We start from the raw sequence: 24128 nt of genomic DNA, 5'->3' as shown, positions 1-24128 counted from the left end.
TTCACTCAGTCATCTAGTGAATATCTATGCCTCAAAATCACAAGCAAAAACCTCCCTGTCTGCAAACTACACACATTCTACAACCCCCCTTGAGACAACCTCTCCTTCATTGAACATTTAATGGAAATTATCTCTTCCAACGACGACCCCTTATTGTCCCAAATCTTCCTAGGAGATTTCAACCTCCACTGGTCTAACCCAAACGATCAAGCAGAGAACTGTCAAAAATCAATTCTAATAGACCATAAACTGACCCAATTTTGCAACAGCCCAACTCATAACAAGGGTGAAACTCTGGACCTCATCATAACCAAAGGAAACACCATCACACTGAATTCCATCATCCCTTGTGACTGGTCTGACCATTACAGCATCATTTTCTTTATCAACAGGGAGGTGTCACAGAAGAGGGACTAACCCAAGAAAACGAGGCAATGGAAAAGGAACTTTAGAAACATTAACACCGAAGAGCTAGCAATAAAATATAAAAATGCCTTATCTTCCCAAGCAGACATGAAAGATGTTCGTGTCTTCACAGATTTCTACAATTCCTCTATCTCTGGTATCCTGGACTCTATAGACCCTTTACAACATAGAAATGCCTCCTCCATAATCTCCAAACCTTGGTACAATGTATACTTATACTCGGAATGTCGCAATTTAAGGGCAGCCGAAAGATCGTGGAGATCCATACTCTCCACCGAACACATAAATCACCTTAGATCTATTAGGAATTATTACAAAAGAAAAATCAAGAGGGCAATGGCAGACATCTTCGGAACCCAACTTAATCAAGCCAAAAACTGCCCCAAGAAACGTTTTGAAATTATTAAACAATAATTGGTCAACACACCTAACCACCCTGATCTTGGTGACCCCTACCCAACATGCTACAAATTGGCTACCTTCTTCGTTGAAAAAACAAAAAGTATTGATATCAATCTAGAATGAAAGAGGGCTCTGCTTCCACTTCCGGGGTTTGCTGCTTCTCCTGCCCCCCAGGAGAGGTTTGTTCTTCATAACATTAGCCCCAAGAACAATACCCCTTGGCACACGTTCACTCTGCTTAACAAAGGTGACATCTATAACACTCTTCTACCCATCAAACCATCTAACCACTTCAGCGATCCACTCCCACCTCCCGTCTTCAAAGAATTAATAGCTGCCATCCTCCGCCTTTGGTCAAAGAATGTTAGTGCTTCACTATTGCAAGGCACTATCCCCGACTGCCTAAAAGCAGCACAGGAAACCCCCATTCTAAAAAAAACAAACACAGACATTGCGGACTTCAACAAATTCCACCCCATCTCCAACATCTCTACTCTGGCGAAACTTCTGGAAAAATTGCCAATCACAAATCTGCATACACATTGAGAAATTCCAACTCTTGGATCACCATCAATCTGGCTTTCAGCGAGGTCACAGCACTGAATCTGCCCTCATTCGCATAATGGATGACATTTTAAAAATGCTAGACCAAAATTAATCTTGCCTTCTGATTCTCCTTGACCTATTATATGCATTTGATACTGGTAATCACGACAAATTTCTTTCCATTCTTGAACACCAGATGGGCATTTCAGGGATTGTACTGCAATGGTTTACTTTATTCCTACACAATAGATCCCAAAGAGTCAAGGTGAATCATTCCCTCTCTCAGCCCTCTACAGTAACCATGAGGGTTCCACAAAGGTCCGCCTTGTCACCCATACTCTTCTATTTATTCTTGGAACCCGTAGCAAACTCTCTGAACTCCGCGAACATTCTTTTTCATATGTATGCGGATGACACTCAACTATATCTGAAAATCACCTCCTGCGAATACTTCATTACACTCAACTCTACCCTATTGAACACGCAAAACTGGCTCACGGAGAACCACCACTTGCTCAACACCTCCAAAACAGAATTCCTCCTTATTGCTCCCCTAATCACACCCCCAATATCGACCTCTGGATGAAACATCTCTCAGCTTTCAACTGCTCTCCCCACATTATTGAGTTAGCAGAATCCCTCGGAATTACAATAGACATGCACTTGAACATGAAGTATCATATCCGCAATGCATCCAAGGGAGCACAATACCAGATGAGTTTACTAAGGAATCTCAAACCATTCCTCCCACAGGATGACTTTAATCAGGCGGTGCAATCTCTAGTCCTCCCAAGGTTAGACTATGGGAGTACCACGCTTTATGGTCTTCACTAACAGAGTCTGGCCCTGCTAAGAGCTTCCATTAATGCTGCAGCTAGATTGATTACCGGTACAAAAAGAAACAATCCCATACGCCCCAGCCTTGAAAGCCCTAAACTGGCTACCTTACAAAGCAAGAATACAGCTCAAGATTGCCTGCTTGACTCACAAAGCCTTACATTTCAAGACCCCCATTTAACTGTCTCAAAAGCCAGAATTATCGGGGGATGCAGATCATGCGAAGTGCAAGTTCATTGCTTCTGAAACCACAGACCTTCCACAAACAGAGAACGAGACACAGAGCCTTCTCAGGCATTGCCCCGAAGATCTGAAATTCGCTTCTACCGGAAGTCCGTCGAATCTCATCGACTGCTTCTTTCAAAAAGAAAGTGAAAAATATACTTTTGATCATGTTTCTGCCCTAAAGAGCCTTGGCTCCACTGCTTATTTCATATCCACTCTTCAGATGCCATGATTGTTTACTACTTTTTTGCACACCTGCATAGCCAATGTTGGCATTATATACTCATATGTGTAATGAATGTTCTTTTCCCTCGACTGTATCCTTACTATCCTAAATGTGAAGCGCTCTGATACCCGCGTGGGTCTTGTTCGCGCTATACAGAACTTCATTAATAAAAATAGATATACCACGCATGCATTCACACTCATTCATCACTGTGCCACACTACCAGGTGCCACAGACTTTGATCACTATCCCATATGCCCACTTCTAAATGCTTCCCAAAGTTTGTTCCAGCCTTCACAAATGCCCCGGCTTTGAAACTTCTGGCAAATGATTATCTGTTTCCTCTTCCCGCTAGGTGTGACAGCTCCTCGCCAATCCGGAAAGACAAGAAAAAGAAAAGCGGAAAAAAGCACAAAAGAGACAGGTAGCATGACAATATTCCTCCCCGCACTCCACCCTACCAAGATCCTTTTGGTACCTTTTTAGCATGTTTTGTTTATTGCACATATATTTTTCTTATGTTCTGTGTGATAAGACCAGCAACCATGTTCCTGGAGCTTGGCCCCTAGGACGCAATGCCGAATTTCGTTTTTCATTGTAAAGGCTTGGGGGCATATTATCAAGGACGGTGTTAAAACTATTGCCGCTTTAGCGGCAGGAAACTTCCGCTAAAAGCGGCGATAATGGGCTTGATAATATGCCGCAGAGAATTCCAATAGAAGCCCAGGTTCTGGTGTGAACATGGGCTTCTATTGGAAATCTCTGCGGCATATTATCAAGCCCATTATCGCCGCTTTAGCGGCAGTTTCCTGCCGCTAAATCGGCGATAATTTTAACGCCGTCCTTGATAATATGCCCCTTGATTCCTCTCTCCGATGAGCCAGGCTGAATCTTTGTTGTTTCAACAGTAGTTTTATGTGTCACCAGCAAGTATGAAATGCTGAAAGATATTTTTTCGTCTCTTTATCATCCCACCACAGGTGGCTTACCAGATAATTACATTTTAATGGAACGCTATATTCCATTTGAGTTTCTCCTTCCACAACCATGATAATTTAGAACTTTATTCCTCCTGACTAGATTGAGGTAAAACATGACTAAACGTCAATTGGTTGTTAAGTTCTGAACGGGTACATGGTGTTCATGATTATATTGAGTCATCTTGCAGGCACATTAACCCTCTAAGCAATTTTATGATGACCTGAACTCTTAAATGTAGGCTCAGGGTGCACACAGATCCTACAGCAGAGGAATTAACCACCAGAGCTGCTGGATACATATATAGGCCTCTGCAGAAGGCGTCATCATAACCCACTACCTGCCTTAAAAGGCAGCCTATTTCAGACCAATTTAACCAGCCACAACATCTTTACTATCACATTTTACTTGTCAACTTGTTTTGGGGCAGATTTGGTGAAACCCGTGCATCTTTTGTCTGTCATTTATTCTGACATTATTGGCACTACCCATTCAGGACTCTGCCCCGCATAACTCTGCACCTTTTTCCACCACACACAATGTATGGGTTCCTGGCTAATTATTTGCCCATTTCGGAGAGTGATAGAAGCAGATGCCAGTAATCTAGCTGAGTCTTGAGTGGATTACCTGCTGTTGTGTGCTGTGGACCATCAGCAGCCAGAGACGGGTTGCATGGCAGATTCCCTCAGGGGTACCAGGTGCTGCTTAGCCAAAGATTTGCAAAGCTCATGAGACTCCAGAGATGTTTCGTCTGGGCAGGGCAGGCTGCTGCTGCATCAGTCAGGCTGCAGCGCATTCCCACCCTCCCATCTGCTGCAGAGGCCCCAGCCGGCACTGCAAGGCCCAAAGGGTGGCAGATAAAAGGTGAGTAGTCCCTGGGTGAGTGCTAACCCAACTCATCAGAGAAAGGAGTCCTCTCTCCAGAGGACACAGCGCCTGTACTAGACCAGTGTTGCCTCCAGGTGTCCCAGAAAGTAAAGCCAAAAATGTGGCAAACCTTTGGGCTGCAACAGTGTGGAATCTGAAAAAAGGGCTGCTTCACCGAACAGACGACACGAGATGAGCAAAGCTGTACCTTCAAGGAAGAATGTTATGAAAAAGAGACAGAACATTGCAAGTGGTGAACTCAAGAGACAAACGGCCAGTACTTTGGTGTGTTCACATCTTTACTTTGTGAACAACAAAAGCTGAAACTTTATGATAGTGCGAGGCATCCAAACAGCCCATACTTCCTGAACCAAAATACGTAAATCAGCAATTAAAATGTTGTTTTGTTTCCAAAGTAAAGCCATCAAATAACACTCAACAATCAGGTAATAACTACATGTCACACTGCACCTGCATTCAAACAAAAGGACCATTTGATGCCCACATCGCCAAAACCTAATGGTCCCAAAAAGGCAAAATAACCACCAATAAAATGCCAGGGTCTAAGTGGCTAGCCCACCCAAGCAATGGCAAACAATGAAAAACAAATGAAACTCAATGTCTGAAGGAGGCTGCATACATATTGTAAAAGATATTATGATCTGATATCATACCGACTGCTAAATCTGTCTAGAGCCAGACCTAATAACGAGTGCTTGGGGTGAAGGGAATAAATGGAGGAGGGAATGTGGCAGCTTTAGAGAGGGTTCAAGAGAGATGCAGAGGTGGAGTACGCAGAAGCGTTAGGGAGGCAATGTGACTATTGCGAGAAGAGTTAGTCAAGAGCAGACAGATGTGACGTGGAATACTTTGTATCAATATGGTGATTTGTGAGTGAGTAATTTAGTAACTCACCGTTACACAATGCTATGTGATCGGTCGGCTATGTGTAAGGGGTCCTTTGAGATCTCCTACTCCTGTGGCAAACTGCTCAACATCCTACCCTAAAAGCATAATATCCTAATTTTAATGTCAGTGATGTGCCCAGCAGATAATTTGTTGATCCTAAATATCAGCGGTGGATGTGTAAAGAAAGGTTGGGAAAGTAGATTGTCCCAGTAATATTCCTCATAGTTTGATAGGATTTAAAGACTTCTTCATAGAGTGAGGGAGATTGCTGGTTTTCTCTAAGTGCATTTTTGAAAGCGTTAGTCCATCTATTGCATTCCAAAGAACATTTTGGGCATAGACACTCACCAAAGTCTATTGGAGTACTTTCACAAGGTCACTTTCCAAAATATTATTATACAATAGTTTATTTTAAAGAACACCGGCTCTAAAAACATTGGTTAAACCCTGAGAGGATGTTAAGGCTCCAGAATTTGGAACGTCCTTCCAAAAGAACTACGTGACAACCAATCATACCTACACTTCAGGAAAAACTCAAACTATCGCTTCTCAACAAATACCTAAAGCCTCCCTCTAAATGAGGTCTTCCCACAAAGCTCCACATCCTGTCCTAGTAACAAACTGTCCTACCCTTACCTACGATGCTATGCCCAATGCCGCTGTCTCCTTTAACCACCTCAGAACTGCATTGACAGTCCTCTCCTTTCACTAGTGTATATTCTTTCTGTGTATACTGCGTTTTACTGTATGCTCAATACCCTAGTGAACTGGGGGTCTTCCAACAAGGTACCCACAAGTGCCTAGGGCTACAAGGGTCAGAAATAAAGAAGCAAAGAATATTGTGAAAGTATAGGGACCCTTGAGCAGAGCTTGGATTCCCATCAATTGTCTACGTGATCAATCTTATCATCTGGTCATCCACCCAAACGAATGATATGTCTCTTGATCATAGAGACATATGAAAAACTGATCATATATTTCTGTGATTAATGATCACATAGAAAAACCGTGCAGTGCATAGAAAAGTGAGTGCAGTGTTTAAAATAGAGTTGTGAGGAGAAAACGACTGTTTAATGAAAATATCGCCTCACACACTAAATAAAACCAAACAACAGTACAAAAAGCAGTGTTAACAAATAGCTGCTATTTATCAAGGTCGACATGTTTCAGCCAAACGGGAACTATTTTTACTGTATGCTTCCTGCCTGTATTATATCTCCTTTATGCATCCCTATTTTTTCATATCTCCTGTAATCTCTGTTTTTGCATCCCTCGTAAAGCGATCTGATGCCCTCGGGCTAAATTTGAGCTATATATAACTTGAAAATAAAAAAATAAATAGATAAATAAATACAGTGATGGCAGGGGTTGTCACAATGTAAGGTAAGGTTAGGTATGGCTTTGGGATGCCCGCTAGTGGTGGTGCTAAATTACTGAAAAAAGGTCTGGAAGAAAACAGCCTTTTTGGTTGTATGTGTTTTTGACAAAAATTAGAGACAATAAAACAATTCTTACAAATTTATCCTAGCAAACCATTATTGACAATTTTTTCTTTTAGAATGCCTTTAACCAGGCAGATGAAACCAACCTGCTGGCTGGTTGCAGGAGTGATTTCTCCTCCTGCCCCTTCTCCCCTTCTGCACCCCTCTGTTCTTCCCCGCCTCGGCCTTTACTACCCCCAGAGCTGCCCCCTCCTGCTTTCCCATTTCTTTTTGTCTGATTCCTTCCCATCCCCACCCATGCTTCCTTCCATCCTCTGCACCTTCACCCTTTCCCCTTCCTACCTTTGTGTCAGTATCTTCTAATTTTTTGACTACTGGGCTGTGGAAGGCACAGAAAAACCACTACCAAAACCCTTTTTTGTTTTTTTACCAATAAAAGATTGTCTTTTCCACATAACCCTTTTTTCAGGGAAGTATATCTCGTCAGTTTGACTTTTCTTGAGAATTAAGTTTTGTTGGCAGGTATTCATCAGGGTGACCTTCACTTTGGAAACTGTTAAAATGATGATATTCCATGCTTTCAGTACATGAGAAGCCTTTAGCTTAGGTTTATCTGTTATTTTAAGATTACAGTTAGTACTATGAGAAGATACTTGATTTCCAGGATGTATATTATTTACAGTAGATGATATCCTGTATTATATATAGTATATACCCATTATATATAGTATATACCCATTATATAGTATATACTTTATAGTATGTACAGCATATATCTACTATTCATAACTCCACGTCCACTTACTTAGACGCACCTTGAGCTGTAGTGGTAAGGCTGATAATGTGGACGTCATATGATATTTTTTTAGGTTATTTCAATCAAGAGGTAGTGATAGATTTAAAGGCTTGTCGGCGTCAAACGCTGACTCGAAGTCTTTCATCACGAGTGGCCCAGTGTCGAAATGATATTTGTTGCACGTGACAAAATCTGACACTAAAGTGATTGAAATGTATCAGGCGTGATCATTACCATTTTTGTGAGTTTTGCCTGCAAAATTGATCATCGTGTGGATTTTGGTGCTTAGTCAAAGACATAGTAAGACATGGACGAAGTGAGCAATTGCCCAGGGTCCCCATCTTTCCAGGGCACCTCACCTGATAAAATGGCTTTTCACTCACTCGATCTTTGTCCACGTCTCTCTGCCTACCTCTGTCTCTGACTCTGTCTTTCTATGCTCAGTGTGATTTTACGGAGTTTTTAAACCCCCTATATATATATATATGTAATTCAATAGTGTTTGGCATCATGTGGAGTTGCATTAGTAGAAAATGGGCAAACAAAATTACTCCGAGCAGAGGATCGAAAAACTTGTCTTTAAGACATGCTTGAGATGACAATGTGCTTAGTGAACCAAAATCCACATGTCCAAGGTACATACTGAGCATCTCCCAGATTTGACATGCCATGGTATACTGGGCGAACACTGCCAGGGGTTCAGTGTTTGATGCAAAACTCAGGATTCTAGGATGTGAGGTAACAGTAATTACATACATAAAATGTAGCGGGCCACTCACAATGAAGGCCTATGTTTGCCTCATGACCTTTGAGTGTGACCCGCGAGTGTGCACCTTGGGCTCTGAGCTTGGCCCATGGACTCTGAATGTGCATTGGGAGTCATAGGAAAAGTAGTAAGTGTGACTCCGGGCTGCTCGTGTAACTTATGGACTGTGAGTGTGAGCCAGTGAGCTATGGGCTTGAATCTTGAACTTTTGGTGTGAGTCATCGATTGTGAGCATGAACTGAGACCTTAGGGTGCAACCCATGGGCTGTGAGTATGAGTCATGGTTTGTGAGTGTGAGCCAGGTACTATGAGTGTGAGTCATGGGTTGTGAGCATGAGCCAGGTACTATGAGTACTATGAGTGTGAGTCATGGGTTGTGAGGGTGAGCTAGGTACTATGAGTGTGAGTCATGGGTTCTGCGTGTGAGACAGGTACTATGAGTGGGAGTAGCTACCTGTGAGCCCTGGGTTATGAGTGTGAGCCAAGTACTATGAGTGTGATTCATGGGTTGTGAGTGTTAGCCAGGCACTGTCAGTGTGAGTCATGGGTTGTGTGAGCCAGGTACTATGAGTGTGAGTCATGGGTTGTGAGTGTGAGCCAGGTACTATGAGTGTGAGTCATGGGTTGTGAGTGTGAGCCAGGTACTATGAGTGTGAGTCATGGGTTGTGAGTGTGAGCCAGGCACTATCAGTGTGAGTCATGGGTTGTGTGAGCCAGGTACTATGAGTGTGAGTCATGGGTTGTGAGTGTGAGCCAGGCACTATCAGTGTGAGTCATGGGTTGTGTGAGCCAGGTACTATGAGTGTGAGTCATGGGTTGTGAGTGTGAGTCATGGGTTGTGAGTGTGAGCCAGGTACTATGAGTGTGAGTCATGGGTTGTGAGTGTGAGCCAGGCACTGTAAGTGTGAGTGGCTACCTGTGAGTGTGAGCCCTGGGCTATGAGTGTAACTCATGTATTGTGAGTGAACGCTCACCTCTATGGACACGCCACGCCCACTTCTCTTGAACGAGCCCAGGTAGAGACAGCACAGGTCACCTTTGGCTGGTGAAGCTCTTTGCTTTACTATTCTCTCTAATGTCTGTTTTTTCCGTCTCTGTCAAGGTCAAGATCCGGATCCGGATCCAGGAAAAAGAGAAGACACAGGTGAGAAAAAAGATGTTTCACCCCTGGGAACGACTTTCCGGAGAACCTGGAGTAGGAGTGACCAATAGAGCAAACACACCGTACATACGAGGCCTCAGGACACTGACATCTTTCCATTGTGCCTTCGGTACATGGCTGCCTGTGACCTCTGAAAAAAACAAATCTGTTGAATAGTATTTAAAAAAATACATTTCACCTAATCTCTTTTCAGTAAAAACATACCAAGATAAATGACATTTACCATTTGCTAGATTGCAAATCAGGGAATGGCATGTATATATAAACTGTATTTTGCATGTTTGTTTTTCCTAAATAATCACATAAATCTCTTCCTTTTTTCCTACTCCACGCCCTCACCTCTCCACTATTGTCTCCTGTGTTTTGCTTTCCTTCCTTGGATGTGTTAGACCTGCCACCCTCTCACAGCTCCCCTTTCTCCTTTCCTATTCCATGGCTCCTGCTCCCCAGGGGACTTCTTTCACCCAGCTATCGCAGGGCCAGTTTTATCCCAGTAGGACCCTGCTAGAGAGGGTGCCAGTTTCTTGCATCTATAGGTCAGAAGGATGCGCCCTCCCTCAGTCAGTTGTAAGAGGCCATCTGCACGCGATGCAAGATGCCCTTGGGCCGGTGTTGGAGCATTGATGGAGGAGGTGCAAGCATTGCTCATGCGTGCTTCAGAGGCTGTACTGGAAGAGGTCCCAGCATCCCACATATTAGAGGCTGTGATGGAGAAGGTGCCAGTGTCCCTCACACACGTGTTAGAGGCTGTGACGGAGAAGGTGCCAGTGTCCCTCACACACGTGTTAGAGGCTGTGACGGAGAAGGTGCCAGTGTCCCTCACACACGTGTTAGAGGCTGTGAAGGAGGAGGTGCCAGTGTCCCTCAGACACGTGTTAGAGGCTGTGATGGGGGAGGTGCCAGTGTCCCTCAGACACGTGTTAGAGGCTGTCACAGAGAAGGTGCCAGTGTCCCTCAGACACGTGTTAGGGGCTGTGATGGAGAAGGTGCCAGTGTCCCTCTGACATGTGTTAGAAGCTGCACTCGAGAAGGTGCCAGTGTTCCTCGGACACATGTTAGAGGCTGTGATGGAGAAGGTGCCAGTGTCCCTCGGACACATGTTAGAGGCTGTGATGGAGAAGGTGCCAGTGTCCCTCTGACACGTTTTAGAGGCTGCACTCGAGAAGGTGCCAGTGTCCCTCAGACATATGTTAGAGGCTGCACTCGAGAAGGTGCCAGTGTCCCTCAGACACGTTTTAGAGGCTGTGATGGAGAAGGTGCCAGTGTCCCTCATATACGTTAGAGGCTGTGATGGAGGAGGTGCCAGTGTCCCTCAGACACATGTTAGAGGCTGTGATGGAGGAGGTGCCAGTGTCCCTCGGACACATGTTCGAGGCTGTGATGGAGAAGGTGCCAGTGTCCCTCTGACACGTGTTAGAGGCTGCACTCGAGAAGGTGCCAGTGTCCCTCTGACACGTGTTAGAGGCTACACTCGAGAAGGTGCCAGTGTCCCTCAGACACATGTTAGAGGCTGCACTCGAGAAGGTGCCAGTGTCCCTCTGATATGTGTTAGAGGCTGTGATGGAGGAGGTGCCAATGTCCCTCAGACACATGTTTGAGGCTGTGATGGAGGAGGTGCCAGTGTCCCTCAGACACATGTTAGAGGCTGTGATGGAGGAGGTGCCAGTGTTCCTTTGACATGTGTTAGAGGCTGCACTCGAGAAGATGCCAGTGTCCCTCAGACACCGGTTAGAGGCTGTGCTCCAGAAGATGCCAGTGTCCCTCACACGTGTTAGTGGCTGTGATGAAAAAGGTGCCTGTGTCCCTCTGACACGTGTTAGAGGCTGTGCTGGAGGAGGTGCTAGTGTCCCTCACACACGTGTTAGAGACTGTGATGGAGAAGGTGCCAGTGTCCGGGTGGAGGGTGCGGGTGGGAGCGCAGGGAGGAGAGTTTAATAATAATTTTTAAAAAGGAAGACTTACCAGAGGCTGTCGGCCACATTGGTGGTCTTCTTCCTGGTCCCTGCAGACACTGGAACAGCATCACAGACTCCCTGTGCAATCCTCATGCTGCTCTCATGCCATGAGACCAGTGCAGGTATTGGCCAGAGCGGGCTACTTTGATGCTCCGCTTAGGACAGAGAGTCCGTGCTGTTTCTCCAACCTGGCTGTTTGAGAAACCTAAGTGCACATGTGTGTTTGGCCAGCCTGAGACGGACGGCCAAAGAGACATGTGCACTTGGAAGTGCACAAACCAGTCCCCCTCCCCCCTCCCTCAGCCCCGGCCCGCCCCTCCCTACGCACGCTGGCTCAGGCAGCAGATGAAAAATAAAACCATAATAGATATGGTTTTATTTTTCACCTGCTGGCTTTGAGCCAGTGGGGTGACGCTCCTCCGCCATTGTGGAGGAGCCACCCCTGTCTTTCTCTTCACATTTATGTCATTCCTCGCCTGACAATCCTTTCTCTAACACCTTTAGGAGTGTTCGCCTTCCTATCCAACCTTTTATTTTCTCTGTTATTCACACCACACTTTCCTATCACCTCTCTTAGCCTTCCACTCTATTCCACCCTCCTCGTCTTATGCTGCCTTCCTCTCTGTTTCACTCGCCATACCATGTTTTCTCCACTGCCCCTATCATCCTGAATGTGTAAGATGCTCACAGCTGCTGTCTTTTCAGTTCTCTGTTGTCTTTTAGGTCAAGGAGTTCTAAGAACAAAAGAAAAGATAGAACCAAGGACAGAAAGAGGTGAGCTATTCTTCCTCAAATATGTGACAGAAGTGTTGTGGAATGTGTGTAGAATTGCCTACTGTTTGCATAAATGGCACTACAAGATGTCATTGAAATATAAACCAATCAGCTGATTGTGAATTGTACCTGCCACGCCCGCCACAGTGCATTATTTTTTGAGTCCAGTTTCCATAGTTGTAGGCTCTCGCCCACTCTTATGACCCTGAGGGACAAGCCAAGTAGTGCCTGTTAATAAGGAACAATATTTAAGTCTTATTGTCAACTGCTCGGGGCACTAACAGTGGTTAATGTCTTTTGCAGAGGTCATAAACAGATGGCATTTTCCTAACCTATACATCGTGGGACCTAATCAAAGGTAGAATGTGGGTAATGCAGCTATTAGCACCCACTCTCCTGATTGCACATTGGCAGACAAACAAATCAACTGTTTCTGTCTGCTCTATGCCCCTGTTTCTCAAGCTTTTCTGTCTTTAGAGTCCTCTAAGCATCATTTTCACACAAAATCTACACATACGAACCAATAAATGCTTTTATGGTTTTGTAATGGTTTTTATTGAATATACAAAAATAGTTAAATTGAACAAGCTTCACACTCTTTCTGAACCCAGAATGATGCCAAACAGCATTAGGTGGTGGCAGTATGCTCGGCATGTTCATTGAATCTCATCATTTCATACATGCTATTTGATAATAACTTGTGTTTTATATAGCACTTCTTACCGAGTGTCTCTTGTTTCTAAGCACTGTAAATAACACATGGAATTGTTACCCAATTTATGGTACTCGATTTACTGACCTACCGAAAGGCGGAAGGAGGAATCTGCCTTTCCAGGATTTGAAGTCATGACCTCCAGCAAACCATACTTTGTCAGTGACGGGCGTTCAGCATTACTGACCCACTCCAAGGTCAATAATGCAGTTATGACACGAGTCCGCCAGCTGTGACTCTCATTCAGACATTGGTGGAAATGCGGCGGAACAGAAAAAAATCTGGTAATCTGTTTACCAAACAGTTTTACAGCTTTTTGTTATTTAAGCATATCCGGTAATTACTGTAGCACGGCACAGTCAATTTCTGGTAATGGTTACCGGCAGACAGCCCAGTAAAGATGAACCACTGGTTATTTCCCAATTGTTACTGTAAAGTTGCTAAACACTGTGGTATTTCCTTATAATAATGTAAATACCACTGCTGGACTTTGTTGAGCTATTTAATAGTGTATGGGGGGCACTCCAGCAGACCATATACATTTTTCCTGGAGTGCTGTTTTTTTTTTTTGCACCGTTCTTGATGATAGTGGGTTGAAGCCAATTATCCAAGCTAGTCGTCTCCTCAGTGGCATAGGCAGGGGGGTGCGGTGGGTGCGGACCGCCCTGGGTCTCATCACTGAGGGGGGTGACAAAATGGCAGAAATATATGTTTTATACACATATTTTTGCCATTTTGTCAAGCCGGGGGTGACGAGAAATTTTCCGTACTGGGTACCACCTGACCTTGCTACACCACTGCGTCTCCTCTACCACCCTACTCGGGTATTACCCGCTGCTCTTTTGTTGCCATCAGAAGGATTGACTGCCTCCTCCCAGGTGTGCTGATGCCAGAGAACAACACCTCACCGTATCTAGTTATCTTTGACACTTCAATAGCTGTACACTGTCTCATGTGAAAGTTCAAGCTCAGGCAGATGGATAAATAAACAACATGACCACAGCCGTTGGAGGGCAAGCACTTTTCTTGTGGTAGCACACAACTTCTGCCCACTCAAAACATGTACTTTTGGTTCTTAATATGTGCTCACATAGGGGCATATTATCAAGCACGGCGTTAAAATTATCGCCGCTTTAGCGCCAGAAAACTGCCGCTAAAGCGGCAATATTGGGCTTGATAATATGCCCTTGGGAATTCCAATACAAGCCCATGTTGACACCAGAACATGGGCTTCTATGGGAATTCTCAAGGGCATATAATCAAGCCCATTATCGCCACTTTAGCGGCAGTTTTCTGCCGCTAAAGCGGCGATAATTTTAACGCCGTTTCTTGATAATATGCCCCTTAATTGGCTGGCGACAGCTGCGCTGTCAAGCCAGACCTCGTTGAGCAGAGGTTCTTGAAAGAGAGCTACACTCTTTCCATTAAAATAGTCTTGCAGCGTTTTAGGAGTTAGAACATCTTCACCACCTGGTCTCGAGATTTACGTCACACACTGGAGCTTGTTCAATGATTGCAATGGGTAGAGGTTGTTTCTCTGAGCACTGTTTTGTTGTTTATTTTCCGATAAGGTGTATTCTTTGCAGCTGTTTTGTGTTCTCTCCAGCTGTTCTGTGTTCTCCCTTTGCAAGTGTTCTAGACAGTTATTTATTCGTCAGTTTTTAAGCATGTTCTCTCCCCTGTTGTTTCCTAATTATCCATCAGGTGGCGGAAGAGCGCAGGGAATGTATTTGCTCAACTACTCGCATCTCTTTTTGCTGTTTTTTCCCTTGTTTCCAGATGGGAGTCTCCAACGGCGAGTTCTGCACTGCAGGGGCGGCCGAGTCCCTTCGCTGTCTTCACTCAGAGCTTTTACATTAGATCGCCCGCTCTTGGCTCACTTGTCATGGATGCGGGCGAGGGGCATCTTAGATATGCTGTCTTCGGAGCTTCGCAGAAGCTTGTTACATTTATACTTAATAAATTCGAAGAATTCGTTTTAGCTCTGCCTGTGCCTTTTGGTTTCTGGCCAATTTTAGGGGGGGGTTTGTGCTTTTTTGCAGGTTTTTGAGCAGTCGACGTATTCAGGCGTAGGGCAGGGGCCCAGCTTTCCGATTCAACAGGCAATGTCGCGATCACACGATGCACTATTTCTGCTGCTTGCAGAACAGACAGTGTTTCCTTCCCTTCTTTACATTTTTTTTTTTAAAGCTCAGGGTCATGCGCCGGTCTGGCGAGACATTTTGTGAGGGCTCCAAGAAGTGCTACCAGGCCAGCCTAGAGCTACAGTGCATGTGCGCGGGCGCGCGCGCGGCGCTTTACCCCGATTACTTTCACTTTCGCGGCCGCACCACCGCTTTGATGTTCTCCCTGAGGCTTCAATAGATTGCAGCAGTTAAAACAAGCATTGGCATAGCCAATAGGTCTCGCTTTTGGGACCTTATAAGTGTTTAGTTATGGTCTCGCCTGACCCAGCGCATGCGCTGGTCTGGCGAGACATTTTGTGAGGGCTCCAAAAAGTGCTACCAGGCCAGCCTAGAGCTACAGTGCATGTGCGCGGGCGCGTGTGCGGTGCTTTACCCCGATTACTTTCACTTTCGCGGCCGCACGGCCGCTTTGATGTTCTCCCTGAGGCTTCAATAGATTGCAGCAGTTAAAACAAGCATTGGCATAGCCAATAGGTCTCGCTTTTGGGACCTTATAAGTGTTTAGTTATGCAACTGTTGCATGGCTAAACACTTATAAGGTCCCAAAGGTGAGACCTATTGGCTATGCCAATGCTTGTTCTTAGAAGCGGGTCACCAGAGCCGCAGAATGCTGAGTACAGAGGCACCCTGGTGTTCAGTCTACTTCCTGCCTCTTTCTTACATCGGTTTACACTTCCGGTCTCTTTATCTCACTCTCCTACGTCCTGCCCCATCCCCGCGTTCATTCTTTGTAACCAAACCAATGTGATGTTCACATCATGTTAAGGTTTTTGGAACCCTAGGCAAGACATAGATTGTGACATCCCCGCCCCTGCTGTTATTCATTCAGCAACAGTCAATATAATAACACCCGAATGATCAAGGCGCTACACATCGGCCAGTCACATAGCATCAAATGAAAGCTTCAACAAGCATTGATAAAGACATTTCCTTTAGGAATTGGATCTCATTTTTTTTGCCATGAAAAGAAAATATTTTCGGATGGAATTCAGTGTCTCACCTGGCCGCTCCTTTGGATTATAGTAAAACCAATGGGAGGGTTATTTGAAGGATGTTTAGTTGACCAGTGTTAAAATCAGACATCTGCACCTACTGCTTGGAATTGCAGCTTTGATTGTCGGTTTTTCATAACTGCGAATACATCGCCCTTCACCACTGACAATCTCGCTGCAACAGGGAACATTAAAGCCCTGCCCTGAGGATTTTCACAATGTCATCTATAAACTTTGATAACATTTTCTTCCAGTCTTGTCCCCCCACTTCTGTTTTTTCTGTACACACTTCTCTGGGTAGGAAGAAACCCCTAGTCCTGATGCAGGGAGCAGGAGACAAGAGAAGGACTGAGAGGCGAAGATGAGGTAGGGAGAGAGGTGTGCCAGTTAAAGATGTAAGGTAAAAACAGAAAGGCGAGCTGGCCAGAAAGAGGGATACAGAGAGGTAGGAAGGAGAAGAAGCAGGTAGAGGGATAGGTTAAGAGGGAGGCCGAGAGATATAGAATTAGGAGAAGGAAATAATATGTGATGTCGAGGGGTGGGGAACACAGAGGATGAGGGAGAGCGAGAGAGTAAGACAGAAAGAGGGGAATTATGTGCGAGGTAGAGAGATGTAGAGACAGTGGTGAAGTCGATAGACGGGCAAAGTGAGTAGTGAGGCATAGAAGGACGTCCTGGTAAGGAGAATAGTGAGATAGGGAGAGAGAAGTGTGGGGGTAGAAATAGATATTGGGAGTAAACAGAGAAGATGTGAAGTGCAGAGACGAGCTAGGGACGGAGAAATTTGAGGGTAGAAATAGCTGTTGGGAGTAAACAGGAGAAGTGAAGTGCAGAGATGAGCTAGCGGGAGAGAAGTGTGAGGGTAGATAGATATTTGGTGTAAACAGAGAAGAGGTGAAGTGCAGACAAGAGTTAGGGGAGAGAAGTGTGAGGGTAGAAATAGATATTGGGAGTAAATAGAGAAGAGGTGACGTGAAGAGACGAGTTGGGTGGAGAGAGAGGTGAGGTTGGTCCAGTGGTAGAGAGAGGGTAAAGGAGAGTTCGAGTGGTAAGGTGGAGAGACTCATAAAGAAGGAGTGACAGAGTGACGGAAGAAAAACCTTCAGTAGAGAAAGAGGTGAGGGGAAATAAGTACAGTAGGGACAGCGGTTAGATAGAATGAACAGAGGTTGAATAACGGGAGGTAATAAAGCAAATAAAGGGTGAGTGCAACATAGAGCGTAGGTAGTGACAGAGAAAGAGGGCAGGTAGAAAGAAGTGAGGTTGTGAGAGATGTGAGAAAGAGAAATAAGGTAGAGAGGTGAGGTAGCAGTGATGTGGTACCAAGAGGGGGTAACAGAGTTAGGGATGCAGTGTTGGGCATAGAGTGAAAGAGAAGAGGTTGTGAGACAGGTCGAAAGAGGTGCAGTAGAGAGGGGTATTGTAAGAGAGTGGAGGAAGAGATACTAGAGATATAGAGAGAGCGTGTCCACACAGAGAGAGGTAGAGGTTAATAGCGAAAGAAGGAGAGCGCATGAAAGGGGTGAGTTACAACAGCTGAGGATAAGTAAGGATACAGACATGAAACGGAGAGAATGACGAAGCAGAGAAAGAAAGGTAGAGTGTGGCGGACGGCGATGCCACAGAAGTAGGAAGAGAAGGGTAAATAGAGAAGCGAGGTAGGTAGAAGGACAGGAGTTTAGTGACTGATGAAATGGAGAAATGAAATACAATAAGACAGAGAAGTAGAGAGCGAGTGATGGAGCAGAGCAAGATGAGGTAGGAAGAGTGGGAGTCAGCTGAAAGAGATGCAAGGTAGACAAGCAGTGATACAAGTAAGATAGAGGGAGGTAGAGAGAGGGAAGGGGGAGTGACTAAGATGGGAGAGAGATATGATATGCGTGTATAGAAAGGTAAATAGGGACGAGGCAAGGATAGGTAGAGAGAGAGGTAGAAAGGGGGGAAGAGGTTGTGATAGAGAAAGCGACAGGGAGGGAGGGAGAGAGAGAGAAAGGGAGAGAGAGAGAGACAGAGATAGGGAGCGAGAGAGAGAGAGAGACAGAGAGAGAGAGAGAAAGGGAGAGAGTTTTCTGACTGTCCCGATATATTAACCAGGGGGCCCTGGTCGACTGCCTATACGTTAACATAGCTCTACCCTCATATTTTCCTAGTTTTCCATTCCTATATTTCAATTCCTTTTCTACCTTTCTGTCTTTTGCTCAAAGTGAAAGACTTATGATACAAAATAATATAGAATAATAATATACAATGAGTGCCAAGTTCCCACCAAGTGATTAATATACGGGGCACTTGGATTTGACTCCACTTTTAAATTGGGTAAGAAGGGGCTTAGGGCCTGATCTAGAGTTCAGAGTACAGATGTCCCCCCGTCAGGGCCACATTGTGACGTATTCTGCCGCCCTGATGGATACCCCTGCTCTGCGTTTAGAGATGCCTGCTGGACCTGCGAACATTTCTTGTCACTGCAAGGAGCCGTAGTGGTTCCTGTCAATTTGTTAAAAGCTTGATCGATGGCTCCGTCAAACATCAAAGCCGCCCGTCAAACTTTTCACAATGTACATTTAAAAAAAATACATAATCCCAAAAAGGTACCCTCTTCGACTTCTACTGTGATGTAAAATCATTTTAATTTAATAAAGAACCCGCAACAATCCACTGTAACTTCTTTAGCTGCGTGGCAGTGTGAAGGTTTTGAAACAGTAGGTGGGATGTTTGGAGCTGTTGCTTGTGTTAGACCTCAGGTAGGACGCCAATAATGGATGCTTTGATGTCTTCTGCCTCTATCTTCCAACAGGCCGCGGACGGAGTCGCCATCGCAGAGGTCCCATCACCACAGCAGCTGCAGTTCCCACAGCCCGTCGCCCTCCTCCGACTACAGCAGCGGAAAGTCTCCCGGCAGGTGGGACCTGGGGGTTGAAACAGTGCACCCATTACTGCTTGTATTTAAGGCAATTTCAGTTGGAAAAGACTTTACAATATTAAAAACAGATGAGTGATCTATAAATTATAACAACATTAAGCCTGGGCAAAGCACTACGCTACGCTCGCGTAGTTTGCGAAGTTTGCGCTACTTCGCGAATTGCACGTAGCACAGTGAAAACACGCGTAGCGTAGTGCAGCGGTCATTTTTTGCTTGCTCGCGGTCCTCAAGTGCAAGTTGGCGACCGCAAGCAAGCAAAATGACATCCCGGCGAGACTTTTTCCTCGTTCGCGATCAGCAACATCAAGTTGCTGATAGCGAGCGTGGAAAATAAACCTCCCAGCGAGATTCTCAACACGGGGAGGTCAGGTTTCTCATTGCGAGTGGTTGCGTATGCTCGCGACCACTCGTGATGAGAAACTACCAGTCTGCGTTGAGAAAGCTGCCGCTCGAGTAAAAATCTACTCGAGCGGCAGAAAACTACAGCTCGCACTGTGCAAGATGCCGTTTTCAATGATTGCACAGTGCCTGATGCTTGTCCGCACTGTGCAATCATTGAAAACAGCATCTTGCACAGTGCAAACAGGGTACTACGCAGTTCACGAAGTGCTACGCGTAGCTCTCGTAGTGCGAAGTGCACTTTGCGTAGCTACGTGTAGCGCTACTTCACGAACTACGCCCAGGGTTAACCAACATACTGTAAAATTGCCCTTAGTGTGAGTATTCAGGCCATTTGTATCAATATTATTAGTTCCAAGATGGCGTTTCCTCTGACAACTGGGACATTTTCTTTGATGTTTGTCATTCTTAACAATGTAATCCCGGTAATATGATATTCTGATGAGAAGGGATAGGTACAGGGACTGTTATATTCTCTCACAGACCATCATGTGTATTTCGGATAAAGAATATCCATCAAATATCAGCACAATAAAACCTCCTAAAAATACAGCTAAAGTCAATTAAAATGTTCTTCAATTATATTCATATACATTTCAATACAAACCAAGCAGTGCCTAAAAACGTACTCACCGCATAAACAGTGAAATCAGATGAACCAATTTTAAAATTCATTTTCAAATCCCAAGCGCAGTTCTATGCATGAGTAGAATTCACGACAGATTTCTGGCAAATCAAGCAGTACCTAAAACATACTCATAGAATCGACAATATAATCAGATGAGTCAGTTTCAGGAATCATAAAGACAATAGGATGCTGGCAAATGCCCAAGGTACTGCAAACCGGCCGTCGCCACCTGTGCCAGGCTTCTCGATAAGTTGGACAAAAAAACAAAAAATGTGCTCCAGTTTCGACAGAAGCAAAAGATGTGGAGCAGAGGCCTTGATTCTTAATACCTTTATCACATTTAACGGTAAAACTGTTTTAAATATAGGGTCCCCAAACTGAATTGAACATACAGAGGGGCATATCAGCAAGGGCCTGCGATAATTATCGCTCAGCGCTTTTAGCGCGAGGATAAGTATCGCAGGCTAACGCTGGATTCTATCGCGGAGATAGCGTGCTATCAGCAACGCTTATCTCCCAAACGATAGGAATCCATGCGTTAGCTGGAAAACAGTGTGATTATTGCTGGAAATCCAGCAATAATCGCACTGTGACCGGCGATACCTTGCTGATAGGGCAGGGTGGTCTTAGCCATGTAATCCACCTCCCATTGGATTACATGGCTAAATCAGATTACAAGCAGGCACGAAACGCCCACTTTGCATCTCATTAGAGATGCAAAGCTGGGCGTTGTTGTAAGGGGCGCTAAATCAGCAAAACACGTAATAGCGTGTCTTTGCTGATAAGGCGATGAAATTATCGCCGCTTTTCGCCCAAAAACGGACGCAAAAGCAGCGATAATTTCATAGCGCCGCCTTGCTGATATGCCCCAGAGTTCTTAGGTCTCTTAGCTCTAATTTATAGTTGCTAGTGCGAACATGTTGGAACCACGAGATCTTAGAAGCTCGATCCACGGAAAGCAATTCCATCCACCTATTCCTATAATCTTCCATCTCAGGGGTGATCCACACCCTAAGTTAGTACAGCAATGCTTTCAGGGCCGCTGGATGAGATATTCTCTTTTGGTTCATATCTAAAACTAAAGGAAGCATCGGGGCACTATCTGGGACATTTACCAGAGACTGTACAGCTCTTTTCTCAGATACCACTGGAGTGTCAGTAGCTTGTGAACCCCATAGTTCTGCCCCATATAAAGCTGCACTTTGCGCTTTAGCCCTATACACACCCAGGACAGGAGTTACCGTTCTTGACCTTGTAGCACTGAACATACATAAAATAGACAACACTGAGTCCAAGAGAAATTATCAGCTAGCCCGATCCCCAGATAGTCACAATTACTGACTTGCTCCAGGCCATCACCACCCACAATTAGCCTTCTCTTTTGGGCTTGTGTCCCTTGAGCACCATACATTTTGTTTTAGAAGTGTTCTATTCAAGACCTCTCTGAGCAGAAAAGTTTGAAAATCTTTTAAAAAGAGATTGGAAGCCCATAGGGGTTTTAGATATGAGGAGCGTATTATCTGCAAAATGTAAAGCAGGAACTTTTCTGCTGTCTAATGTTGGGGTATCATATATACGCGATCACATCATTAACATGAAGTGAGAAAAGCGTTGTCGCTAACACACACCCATTACTGTTCTTATCGGTATTCTGTCAGTCAGTACACCACTAGCACGGCAGGTCACATGAGCAAGATTCTCATGGTAAATCTAACAATAGCAGATAGTAAGTCATCAGGTTCCTCATCACCTTCCAAAGTAAACCCCTTAGGTCTACAAATGCCACACACACATTCTCCTTCCGAATCCTCGTTTATTTCCAATATGGAAGAGCGAATCTAAAGACCTGTCCAACAGTGCTGACTCTTGAGCGCTACCTTGCTTGGAATGGGGATTAAACCTGGCTGGATTGAAAGTATTGCATTTTTTTTAGACTGAGACCAAAAAACACACACCACCTGGTCTGCGTGTCCTGCATCAATGTCAGCTCATAAGTAGGCCTGGGCAAAATTTCCGTTCCGCTCGCGGAAATTGCGATAATTTGACATTTTTGCGTTCCGCGGAGAGCGCGAAAATGTCAAAATTTCTGCATTCCGCAGCTTAGTGATAATTTGGTTCTTGCTCGCGCTGTAAAATAATACATTCTCGCGTGCGCGCGATCGCCTTACCTGAATCCCCGCGTTCGCCGACAAGTTTTCCTGATCCGGTCGCGTTCTCCACGAGATGTTGGATTGTTGGTAGCCATTTGCGCTGTCTCGCGACAGTTCGCGACCGCAGTAACGTCATGCGTCGCGCGATCACGTCTTTCTTCTCGCGATCATGCACCGCTAGAAGAGTGAAAACAAGATGGCCGCGCCCGCAAGCAACCGCATGGGTAAGTTGGCGAGCCGCGAACACGCAGAAAATACCGCGAACGGGCGGGAAAAAAACTTCCGCATCTTCGTGATATTTCTGCGTGTTTCCGGAGATTTTAAACATTTTCGCGATAATTTGCGAAAGTCGCTTTCGCAAATTCCGCCCACCCCTACTCATAAGTATTCAGTTTCAGCGTAACTGTCACATTTACATACAGATTTTAGTCAATACCAGCCTACAATAAAGGTACAAACCCCCTTAGTACACATCATAAACCTCAAAAACAATAAAACCGGAAGAAAAAGTGACGTCAGCAACAAATTTGTGGCTAGAGACTGTTCTAGATTCACATGTGGTTCATTGTTCCATCAGCAAGTGGCGGGTTAAAAAAAAAACACAGATGTAAAAAATAGTTACTTTTTAGTGTCTGATTACAAAAAGCTTTAGTGATCAATACAGAGCACAATCACTGCAGACAAGTGCAGAAGACCTGACCTCTTCCTCCGAGCAGGGAGCGAGACATCTGTAAACATGTGACGGCCCTGACACATGCTCAGGCCAAAGTCCCCATTCCAAGACAGCAAACAATGCGCGCATTGAAGTTCAGTCGGACAGATGTGCATGTGCACCCTCGCCCTCACTTATGTTGTACTTGGGGCTTCAATCATGGATCTACCGAGTAGTTCATTCCATGCAGGTTTTGAAGAGATGCAAAACTAACATGCATGAAAAATACTTAATTATCAGTATATTCAGTAAACTCAAACTTTTGAGCTGTGAACAGTAAATCCAATCAATTTACCGTCATTCAGTAATGAACAAGAATGAGAAGAATGAGATAATGTGAAGAGGTCATTTTTAAGAACTTTGTTATTTAGCGTAAAAAGAATTTTGGCAATCCAATATCTGACGATGCCAAGCTTATAAAGCATTAAAAAAACAACCATGTACCACTAAACCTTTAAACCGCCCTTACATTCCCACGTAAGATCTTCACCCATTCATGGGTCATGGCGCACCGCATTGTTTGACGTTGCCTTTCATCGAGTGTAAACAATTCACCAGCTTTCTCCTTTCACAGGTACAGCCCCAAGCACCGAGAGGATGGCCAGCACCCCAGCAGCCACCAGTCCAGCCGCAGTCCTTCTTCTTCCCACACGTGCCACAGCCGGTCTGCCACGCCCCACCAGAACGGGCACAAGGCCGGCACCCACAACGGCCGTCAGGGTCACACCACCCTGGCAGATAAGTCGCAAGCTGTACGTATTCTGTTCTTTCCTCACTCCTTCCCCATGCGTTCTCCCTCCACCTTTCTTCCTCTCCAAAACATTCCCATCCCCCACAACCTCATCTTCTTCCTCGGTCAATCACCCAGAGTTTAGGGGTGTTGCGTAGGCAGATCGTGTCCTGTGTAGTAAAGACTTGTTCACAGGATGACATTTCGGAGCAGGAGTGATGGACTGTACTCTAAGACAGGTACCCCAACCCTGCTATATATACACAAAGCCTCAAGCGCCACTTATGCAGCCCAGAAACAACTGGATAGAGAAGTAGTTCCCAACCACATCGTAATGGTAATTAGGTGATATTTCAATAGGTTCCTAATAAAAATCATAAGACCTCTG

General features: G+C 45.0%; 1 protein-coding gene across 2 annotated transcripts in view; it reads left to right on the top strand.

Annotated features, from left to right (window-relative positions):
- Positions 1-24128, top strand: part of SRRM3 (serine/arginine repetitive matrix 3) — a 361844-nt gene that overhangs the window by 275206 nt on the left and 62510 nt on the right. For both annotated transcript variants that reach the window (XM_085649611.1, XM_085649610.1), the window contains 5 exons: positions 3018-3086; positions 9523-9564; positions 12261-12311; positions 18996-19100; positions 23585-23762. In XM_085649611.1, the coding sequence (XP_085505737.1) occupies positions 3018-3086; positions 9523-9564; positions 12261-12311; positions 18996-19100; positions 23585-23762 (445 nt within the window). The remainder of the gene's footprint in view (positions 1-3017; positions 3087-9522; positions 9565-12260; positions 12312-18995; positions 19101-23584; positions 23763-24128) is intronic.

The sequence above is a fragment of the Triturus cristatus genome, chromosome 3_2, assembly GCF_964204655.1.
Source record: "Triturus cristatus chromosome 3_2, aTriCri1.1, whole genome shotgun sequence".
Taxonomy (NCBI): Eukaryota; Metazoa; Chordata; class Amphibia; order Caudata; family Salamandridae; genus Triturus; species Triturus cristatus.
Note: the sequence above shows the minus strand (reverse complement) of the source record. Positions and strands in the feature narration are given on the sequence as shown.